Here is a 10,596-nt window from a genome sequence, read left to right as displayed (position 1 = left end):
CGAACTACATATAGAAATAGATTCAAATTTGTGAGAGATATTGGTACATAGAGGATGTACAAAAAAGTGACCCAGCACATCAAACTCACGAAACGAGGGGTGCCATCTGCACCCGTTCCTAGCCTTAATCAGGCACTCATTAATCAGGCATTTAAATAGACCGGTGGTTAAAAAGGCGAGAAGGGTGTGGAGGAAATATGTTCCGATAGACTGCAAAACCCAACAAAATATGGAGCTGAAAGTTTTCTGTGTTATCTTTGCAAAGCCTCAGTACTGTAGAAAAAATGTTTCGGTTACTATCGATCCTATGCACATTGAGATGGTCAAGCTGCTAGAATGCCATGTATTGTGTGTGATACAAAAAGGGCGGGGCTGTCGTCTGCCTCGTGTTCTGATTGACCGAAAATTGCAGTGGGATCTAATAAATCACAACTGAGACCTAGTAAAATTAACGAGTCACATGGTGTTTTGGAGGAAAAATGATACGCAGTGCTTTGTTTGGGCATTTAGGGGTCTCGTGTCTTTTGGGTGTTCACACTTTTGTTGCCAGGGGTTTAGCTTTTGACTGATATATATCGCCCATATGAAAAATGTCACTGAAAATCAGTGTTGGTTGACACAGCTCCATATTTTGTTGGGTTGTGCAGTCTATCGGAACATATTTCCTCCACACCCTTCTCACCTTTTTAACCACCGGCCTATTTAAATGCCTAATTAATGAGCACAGGGTATTTATTAGGTGCCTTAAAAAAACTGCAGTAATCGTGGACATAATCATTAGAGACGGGGTTTAACTTCGTTACCAATCTTTAATCATTTGTGAATGACAACTTGGGTTCAAATCAAAGCAAGGAGTGTTGGAATATTGTCATTTTTTTAAAAGCATGTATAATATTTTTCTCAGAATAATACAGTAACTGTAAATCTCCTCATTTATTGGCATTGTGCAACTGTGTTGTGACCAGCATGTGATAGACTCCTTTCTGGGCAAGCAACTGCTGATGTGTCCCTTGTTCGACCACCACCCCTTCCTGAAACACGGCAATCCGGTCCGCGTTTTGAATGGTGGACAAACGATGAGCCACAATAATGCATGTCCTGTCCTGCCGAGCTTTGTCCAGCGTCTCCTGCACCACCTGGATCAAGTGCAATTAAATAAGATAAAAAAATCAAATTGGTTATCTACGAGATAGCTACAGTGCCGTGAAAAGGTATTCTACCCCTTTCCGATATCTGTTTTTACAGTCTTGTGGATAATCAAAATGATTTTTTGTCAGATGTGAGACGATTTTTTAGGTTAATTTGTGACAGCAGTGATTTTTGCCTGGGAACTCTCCAATGGATGCCATTTTGGACAGCTGAGGACAGCGAGGCTTGGATGTTTTTCAAGGTTATTTTTTAACCTTCTGGGTGAGCTGCCGTATCACTATTGGAGTAATCTTAGTTGGTCGACCACTCGAAGTAAGGTTTGCCGCTTTTCCCAGTTTACTCCATTCGTGGATAATGGCTCTGACAGTGGTTCACTGGAGCCCTACTACCTTGAAAATGGCTTTTCAGATTGTAATCACTTTTTTCACATTTCTTTTGGAATTTCTTTGTATTATGTCATGTTAATTGTGTTCTTGAAATGCTGTAGCCTACTTCACTTTGTCTAACATACTTATTTTAAGTGATTTCTTAAATCAACACAACTGGTGGCAATCAGTTTTAGGTCTACTTTCTCACAGCACTGTAAATAAGCAATCCCAGATGAGGAGAAAACTACCTTCTCGTTTTCCGTGTCGAGGGCCGACGTGGCTTCATCCAGAAGTAACAGTTTGGGGTTACGGAGAAGTGCTCTGGCTATGGCTATTCTTTGTTTCTGACCACCTGACAGCTGGGTGCCCTTGTCACCTGCCTGTGTTTCATACTTCTGTTCCAGCAAATAAAGAAAACGTCAGTCTATGGAACATAAAACCATTACTATCCTTTCCTGAACCTTTGTAATCAAAATCTGAAAGGTTAGGTACGTGGTTGTTGTTGCATTACTTTTCGGTGCACTTTTGTTAAAATGCACTTTCTCATTGAAATAGTAAAACAAAATCAATAGACATATGTGGTTACCTTTGGTAAGTTTTCTATGAAATTATGAATATTTGCTTTCTTAGCAGCTGCTTCAATCTCTTCTAAAGTAACAACGCGGCTATTATCTCCATAAGCGATGTTTTCAGCCAAACTGCAGTCAAACAGCACCGGCTCCTGGGACACGATACCGATCTGTGACCTCAGCCAATGGATATTCAGATCTTTTACGTTTACGGAATCCAGCATCTAGAAGAGAAAATCACAAATAGACTAAGTCAATTGTAAATACAGTGCCTAGCAAAAGTATTGCCCTCGCGACAAGATTTCTTCGTCATATTGCTACATTTTAGGCTTCAGACTTTAAGATAAAAAGCTGAAAATATTCTGATTGGAATTATGCGCTCTCTTTTTTGATATTATTGCTCGCTCAGTGCTCTGGGAGATGTGTAAATGTCTCCATCCCATTCTTGCTTTAAACTTACAAATAAACATGACTTAACTTTTTCATTATTTTATCTCGGACCTGTCTGGTGTCTTCATAAGGCTGTCTGTCTCCTTTCACTGACCTCTGGGCCCATCACAGAGAAAGTGCATTTGGACTGAGACTAAATGACACTCAGTTGCACTCTGTTTGCCATTTTTAGTCATTTAGGTCGACATTGGATCATTCTGGAGTCTGCTAAACTGAAAGAACAGGAGGGCAATATTTTTGCAACACCTACTTTTCAATTTTCTTCGTTGTAAAAATAAAGCAAGATGTTGAAATTAATTGGTTCATATTTACGATTGTGTCACACATATTAAATATTTTGAGTTGTTAATCCAAAATGTTTGTTACCTGAAATATGGCATTACGTTCTTGGAGGGAAAATTATTTTGCAAGGCACTCCAAGTCAAGATGTATACCAAAATAACCCAGATCCAGTCAAGTGAGACCTCATAAAAATAGACTGTATTTCATTTTCTCACCACTTTCCCTTGCAAGGCGTCATAGAACCTCTCCAGAAGCTGGATGGTGGTGCTTTTCCCACAACCGCTGCTTCCTACTAGGGCTAGGGTCTCCCCCTTGCTCACTTTCAGATTCAAACCTCGGAGAACGTGTTCATCGGGGCGCGAGGGGTAGTTAAACTCAACACCCTCCAACTGCACATTACCATCAAATTGGTCCTGGAGGTTTAAGGAAACAAGACCGTGTGGCAGAATGCAGTACTTTGTTGGTAAAAATGTGCTGCTTACCAATATCTGGCCCTCACGTGAGAGGTTATCAATAGCAGGCTCTGTATTGAGAAGCTTTAAGATCCGAGCCGTTGATGTTTTGGCGCTTGCAAAATTCGGCGAGTAAGAAAGTGCCTCTCCAAGAGATTTTGAACCATATATAATTACCAGCATCACTCTGAAAAATAGGAAGTCTGTTCACATTGAAGACCATACTGTACATCAGGTGAGTCAAACTCAGTTCGGGTCGGGGGCCAGGCTTTCTGTTCTTTGGGGGGCAGGATCAGTAGAAAAAAATTAAGTTTTGTTTTTCAGTACTATGCTTTATCATTCAGCCTACATTTGTAGTCTACCCGACATATCATAATCACAGATAATAAGGGATCTTTTCTAAGCACAACACATTTATTCACAGACAATGGAAAAATATGATTCATTTTTGGCATTGGATGTGTAAATTTGTTTATTTTAACAGTTAAATAAAAAGTGCTTTACATCTGAACCGACTTATCATACTAAACAAACTCAAGCGGGAGCTCTGGATAAAAATATGCTCGCTTCAATAGTCATACTGCTTTGAAATAAAAAAGAAAAACGAAATAAGAGTTTTAGCAGTGAATGGGCAAAGTCAGAAAGAACTACCAGGCTGTGCCTACTGAAGTTGCAAAAATACTACAAGATATTGTCTTTAACATGAAACCAGGTGAATCTTATTTTAATGATTTGCGCAAACAACGTTTAAATGTGCTTTTACAAATGCATCAATATCAGGTGTCAAATCCTGAGTTTCAGCACATTTAACAACGCCATTCAAGTTTTTGCCTTAGTATTGTTCAACACAGAGAACACCTGTTCACAATGATAAGTAGTTTCAAACATGGATAGAACCTTTGCTAAAAGTCAGCTCTTTTACACCTTTCCTGCCCTTTGGTTTTGAAGTTATTTACTATTTTATACACGGTTTTATCTTACTTATTACTATATATACTTGTCCTAAGTTTGACTTCAGCCTTCGAGTACGAACTCTGGCAGAAGTGTGTCAAACCGCGCTTTGCTTTGGGATGCTTTCTTGTTCCATTCTGTGCAGATAACGATGACTTATCACTGCTCCTGGGGGGTTGCAGTGTGTGTCTTGCCCCATTCTGTGTGGATGGTGATGACCTATCACCCCTCCTTCCATTCTTCAAAGGAGGACTGGGAAGTCTGCATCGGTAACAGTGTGGACCAATCGGCAGCTGCTTAGTCATGGGGCGTGAACATTTCATCGCCATTTGTTATAAAAGTGGGCAACTCTGCAAGTTGGAAAACCCCAAAACTGTTAAATTGGCTGATAAAAGGAAAATATGCAAATTATGGTAAGGAGAAGGCTTTACTTGCAGTTTTCTGTTATCTTTGCAAAGCCTCAGTAAATTATAGTTGCCTGAATGGGGTCCAGAATATTCTGCCAATTAAAACCTCGAGTAGCAGTTCATTTCCAGCTTCTTAATTTACCCAGGTCTTAAAACCCAAAATTCAACAAACACGCAATTGTAAGCGGAGAAAAAAATACTCATTCAACAAAATGTAAATTTTCCATGACCATTATGTGTGCATAACTTTGATATTGTAGGGATGGTTTTGACTTGCGAGCACTTTGATGCAGAGGTGAATGAAAACAGGTAAATGGTTGAAGGGTGCTGTAAAATTCGAAAGCATGCATACACTTCCCAATATCAACCCCATCACTTTCAGGGCCCTAATAAAAACACGGTTCTTACAAAAATACTGCCTGAACGTCCATCCGGCCTTGTTCAATGAGCCAAGATCCCATATTGAAACAGGCTGCATGCCCATAACATGTGATGCCCTCCAATAGACCATAGATTAAACCATTCACCTGGGCGTCTCTCTCAAGGTTTCTGTAGAGATGGAACCATTGAAAAGGACACTAAAGGGTCAATTGGTGTGTTCTATAGTCATAGAAAAGTCATCAATTGACTTACATACCTGTCAAGATTTTCGAGGTTATTTTTATACAAAGATTCAAATGTGGGTTCTCTTGTCAGAGATGCAACTGTGCGTATATTCTCGATTACTTCTGTGACAATCTGTGGTGAAACATAATATTTCAAACAACAGGAAAGGGACATTTATCTCATCTGATGGTGCATTCCTACCTTTCCAGACTCCTCCAGCATCTTCTGGTCCTTGCCCGCGTTTCCACTTATTGTACGAATTCTTGAAAATCCAGTAAAAACCACGATTGGCGCTATAATCATGGTGAGCAGGGTCAACTCCCAACCATAGATGAATGAGATTATAAAACTGGAACCCATGGTGGCCAAAATCTTGACTATTGAGGCCAATTGTTGTCCTGTCACCTAAGCAGGGTTAACGAAGGTGACTAACACGCTGAAAAGACGAGACAGAGAAGCTACATACCCCTTGTAGTTGAGCAGTGTCTGAAGCCAACCTTGTTGTCAGCACACCAACACTGTTTTTGGGGTTGTCGAACCAGGCAAGGTCCTCATAACGATAAAAGATACAATACTCAACAAACTGCGATCACACATTGGGCTTTTTTGATAATCTGAGGGAGATATTTGTCACCTGTGTCTTTCTGGGAAATCAAAATCCACTAACCTGTCTCATCATAGCTTTGAAGGATGCAAGTCTCAATTTTGTGGTCAGAATATCTCCAGATCGATCAAAACAGAATCCCTGTAAAAGTTAAAGGAGACCAGAGTACTTGAATAGAAATAGAAATCAAAAGTGATTGGAAGAGTTATTGAAAAACTTTTATCTGATTTGACCTGTCCATGTGTCTATGGAGGATAACAGATATTTTTATACTTTCTTAGAATCACTAAATCCTTGTTGGTCATATGAGAGCGACTCTTCCATAGATAAAATGAAATCACAGTATGCATTGTTTTCATGTCTTTGTTTTCCTGACTTTGTAATCCCTTGTAACTATGATGCAGACAACAGCCTCAGGGGTGTATTGCACAAACCACAAAAAAATGTATTAATTTGGGTTTTGTTATTTTGGCTGAATTTTACTTCAAGTGGGTTAATGAAAGCAGGTTAAATTTAGCTTGGCTCAGTTACTACAGTGATTTTATTCTCTACAGCTAGCTTGCTCTAGACCAGGCTAACAACTAGGCAAAGATTAAACCCAGTGGTACATCTGGCATTTTTACTATTATTTGTGTGAAAACTAACCAGCTTTATACAATTTCCATGGACTTTCTTATATTGCATTATTTTAATTTTCCTAGATTAAAATGCTTATATATTGGCTATATTGTCTCTTCATTAAACTATTTTGAAAAGCAGTGCAGAATATATATATATATATATATATATATATATATATATATATATATATATATATATATATATATATATATATATATATATATATATAAAATGTATCCCTCCATCCATAATCTGCACTGCTAATCCTCAGTAGGGTCTTTGGGCAGTGGGTAGGAATACCATGAACTGGTTGCCAGGCAGTCGCAGGGCTCACAGAGACAGACAACTTATTCGCTCATTTACACCTAGGGACAATATGGACCGGCCGATTAACCTAACATGCATGTATTTAGAATGTGGGACGAAACCGAAATGTCCGGAGTATACCCACACAAGCACGGGGAGAACATGCAAACTCCACACAGTTAGGTTTGATCTCATGACCTCAGAACTGTGCCGCAGATGTGCTAACCACTCTGCCGCTGTGCTGCCCATATATATATATACATGCAGTATACACACATAAATAGATAGATAGATAGATAGATAGATAGATAGATAGATAGATAGATAGATAGATAGATAGATAGATAGATAGATAGATAGATAGATAGATAGATAGATAGATAGATAGATAGATAGATAGATAGATAGATAGATGGATGGATAAATCTCCTCCTCAACCCCGGGGTCATGTGTGTATCATCCCCAACCCTGGGGTCCCTGAGGCCCTAGATATGCTGCACAGTTGACATCCATGAGTACTTGCATAAACACTGAGCGCATTGTATGTGACATCACGTGTCCTCTTCTGCGCATGCTGAACATTATGGCATTAGAGAGATCACACAAGAGACACAAGGGATCGCATAAAAGTCACAGGTGATTGCGTACAAGTCACAATTAGTTGGAAATGTGATAATCTCATAAGAACATCAGATTTCACCCAAAATCGGAATAAAGCATTAAGCTCTACAGTGTCAACCTAGCTTTTGTCTAACACATTCAATTTAGGTGAGTTCTTGAGTCAACACAGGTGGTGGCGATCAATTTTGGGTTTGCTGGGGCGGCAGTGGCTCAGGAGGTAGAGCGCTCGTCTTGGGATCAAGAGATCGCTGTTCGAATCCCGTGTTACATGTCGAAGTGTAGTGGGTAAGACACTGAACCCCTAATGCCCCCAATAAGGATGGCCTTACATGGCTGCACGGCCGCTATTGGGAAATGTGAAGCACACTGTAAAGCGCTTTGGGAAGTCTTGACTTGAAAAGCGCTATATAAATGCAGATCATTTCATTTCATTTCATTTCATTTGCCCAGTGGAATTAAACTCAGCTTTCCCCAAACGGTCTTCGGTCACAGTGATGGATTGATGCTGTTGTTGGGCAACACAGACTTTCAACTCCCTTCACATTTTTTCTTGTGGAAATGAGATCTGGAGATAAGCTAACCCACCTTGAAACGCTTCTTAAGAAGCCACTCCTTTGTCGTCCTGGCTGTGTGTTTAAGATCATTGTCATGCTGAAAGACCGAGGCTCGTCTCATCTCCAATGCCCTTGCTGATGGGAGGAGATTTTCACTCAAAATCTCTCGATACATGGCTACATTGATCCTTTCCCTTACACAGATAAGTTGTCCTGGTCCCTTTGCAGAAAAACAGCCCCAAAGCATGATGTTTCCACCCTCATGCTTCACAGTGGGTATAATATTCTTCGGATGCGATACCGTATTCTTTCTCTTCCAAACACGAGAACCTGTATTCCTCACAAAACTTCTATTTGGTTTTCATCCGACCACACAACATCCTCACAGTCCTCTTCTGGGTATATATTTCATCCTGACTCTGTAAACTTGTAACCGATTAAGCCAAAATGCGTCAGGCAGACTAAACCAAGCTACGCTTATTCATTAGCCTGGATTTATTAATTCCACTTTTTGTGCAATACCTCCCCAGGGCATTCATTTAATTGTACCTAACCTTTCCTCCATCGTCCTAATATTCATGAGTAAAAATGTCACTTTTCCTACCTGCACAAACAGGGCGACAAAACATACCAATGCAACAATAGTACACATAAGGCAAAGGAATTCTGCATTCTTTTTTACAATCTCCAGATCAACCTCAGTAAAGACCTAAAAGGTTGGGAAGAGAATAGTGTTTATTTAGCATGGTCCCGAAAAGTATTTTTGATTTTTGTAGGAGGGTAGAGGGATGCAGCCTGCCGGAAGTTGTTTCTTACATTAATGTAGCGTGAGAGGATGATCACGTAGAAAGGGTGGACTACTCCAGAGACTGCAGAAGCGATGACTCCGACCAAAAGGTAAGGCCACTCGGGAAGGTTAAAACGCATCACTTTAAGGAACGACACAGGCGCATCTTGCTCATCCTGTAGTAAATAAAAAGAGAGATTTCTAAATCTTGCTATCATTTCTTCTCTTTTTGCCACAAAGATTATCAAAATCACCTCTGCCAATTTTTCACTCTCTTTGTTTTTCTCTAAACCTACTGAAGAAGGCGTTTGGGTTGACTTTCTTCTAAGTGTGGGATATTTAGAGAATGTCTGAGCTTTTGGGCTGTTTTTATTCTGTAAATAACTCTGCTGATCCTCATTTGTATCGTACTGAAAGCTCTGCAAGATAGAAAACCACCACCAGTTATTTATTCCAGTTTGATAATATGTCCCCTGACCCTCCACTTTGTCCCCCCTTCAATTCCATAATTTTACCTGTGTGGAAACAAGATTATAATAGACACCGTGCATTTCCATCAGTTGATCATGAGTGCCCATCTCTACAACTTCTCCATTTTGAAAGCTAACAATCATGTCCGCATTTCTGATAGTTGAGAGACGATGGGCCACAATAATGGTGGTACGACCCGATCTAACCTGCGAAAGGAAATGAAATTGAATCGATTGATATCAACGTTGTGAAAACATTGTATGAAACAATATTAGACATGGCACTCCCAATCAAACATGTAAGAAAGTTTGATCACATTACCCCGATTTTTGCTGACCTGTATTGGCTCCCTGTTAGCTTAAGATGTGATTTTAAGGGTCTGTTGGTCGTATACAAAATCATGCATGGACTTGCTCCCTCATATCTTTAAGATTTAATTTCCCCCCTATGTTCCTGTCCGGGGCCTTCGCTCTGAAAATGCTGGTCTACAAGTGATCCCAAGAGCCAAGAAAAGATCTGCAGGTTCGAGAGCGTTCTCCATTCGGGCCCCGGTGCTGTGGAATGCTCTTCCCCCTGAAATTCGATCTGCAACCTCAGTGGAATTGTTTGAATCTAGGCTTAAAACACACTTCTATTCTATAACTTATGAAAATCTATATTTTATGTTGACAATATCTTTGTATTATTTGCCCTCGTGTAGGTTTTAGATAAGAGGATGGTGTCATAATAGTCTGTGGTTTGCAATAATCTGTGGTCTGTGCAGCCCTTTGACTTTCTGTGATTAGGGGCGTCACAAATAAACAAGACTTGACTTTAAAGTCAGAAAAAAGATTAAAAAAAACTGTCAGGATAAATAAGCAAAAATATTTACAACATGGTTCATAGAGCCGGGCCCAAGTTTTGATGAAAGTGCAATGTTTATGAATGAAAAACAAGAGTGGATTGTAACAATATTTCAGAACCCAAACAAATGGAGGACCCAGACCCGTACCATTTTCACACAAGCTTTATTTTACAGGAATGGGGCAGTCATGCGCGTGAACACAAACGCCAGAAATGCGGCGATTGCTAGGCGGAAGAACTTAGACAGAGAAGTCAGAGGCAGACAAGATCTAGGCCGGCCAGAACAGATGGGATCGATACAGGACTCACCGGTAGATACCGGACAGGAGGAAACGGACGAGATAGATATCGGATACTGGAGATGGGAGCAAGATACCGGACAGAACGAGAAAGGTGGGATCGATATTGGATACTGATGACTGGAGCAAGATACCAGGCAGGAGGTGACAGACGCGATCGATATCGGATACTGGAGATGGGGTGCAAGATAACAGACAGGACGAGACAGGCGGGATTGATATCGGATACTGGAGACTGGAGCAAGATACCGGGCAG

General features: G+C 40.3%; 1 protein-coding gene across 1 annotated transcript in view; it reads right to left on the bottom strand.

Moving 5' to 3' along the window:
- Positions 1-929: 929 nt before the first annotated feature.
- The window catches only part of LOC148372554 (ATP-dependent translocase ABCB1-like), a 29,979-nt gene continuing 20,312 nt past the window's right edge, over positions 930-10,596 (bottom strand). The window contains exons 14-27 of the mRNA XM_088327719.1: positions 9,243-9,404; positions 8,982-9,146; positions 8,757-8,903; positions 8,545-8,649; positions 5,902-5,979; positions 5,701-5,784; positions 5,436-5,639; positions 5,266-5,366; positions 5,037-5,177; positions 3,301-3,457; positions 3,034-3,231; positions 2,104-2,310; positions 1,766-1,912; positions 930-1,136 (exon numbers count right to left, since the gene is read on the bottom strand). Of these exons, the coding sequence (XP_088183845.1) occupies positions 930-1,136; positions 1,766-1,912; positions 2,104-2,310; positions 3,034-3,231; positions 3,301-3,457; positions 5,037-5,177; positions 5,266-5,366; positions 5,436-5,639; positions 5,701-5,784; positions 5,902-5,979; positions 8,545-8,649; positions 8,757-8,903; positions 8,982-9,146; positions 9,243-9,404 (2,103 nt within the window). The remainder of the gene's footprint in view (positions 1,137-1,765; positions 1,913-2,103; positions 2,311-3,033; positions 3,232-3,300; positions 3,458-5,036; positions 5,178-5,265; positions 5,367-5,435; positions 5,640-5,700; positions 5,785-5,901; positions 5,980-8,544; positions 8,650-8,756; positions 8,904-8,981; positions 9,147-9,242; positions 9,405-10,596) is intronic.

This window comes from Urocampus carinirostris, chromosome 2, assembly GCF_059441175.1.
Source record: "Urocampus carinirostris isolate Australia breed hairy pipefish chromosome 2, RoL_Ucar_1.0, whole genome shotgun sequence".
NCBI classification, from domain to species: domain Eukaryota; kingdom Metazoa; phylum Chordata; class Actinopteri; order Syngnathiformes; family Syngnathidae; genus Urocampus; species Urocampus carinirostris.
This window is presented reverse-complemented; position numbering and strand designations above follow the sequence as displayed.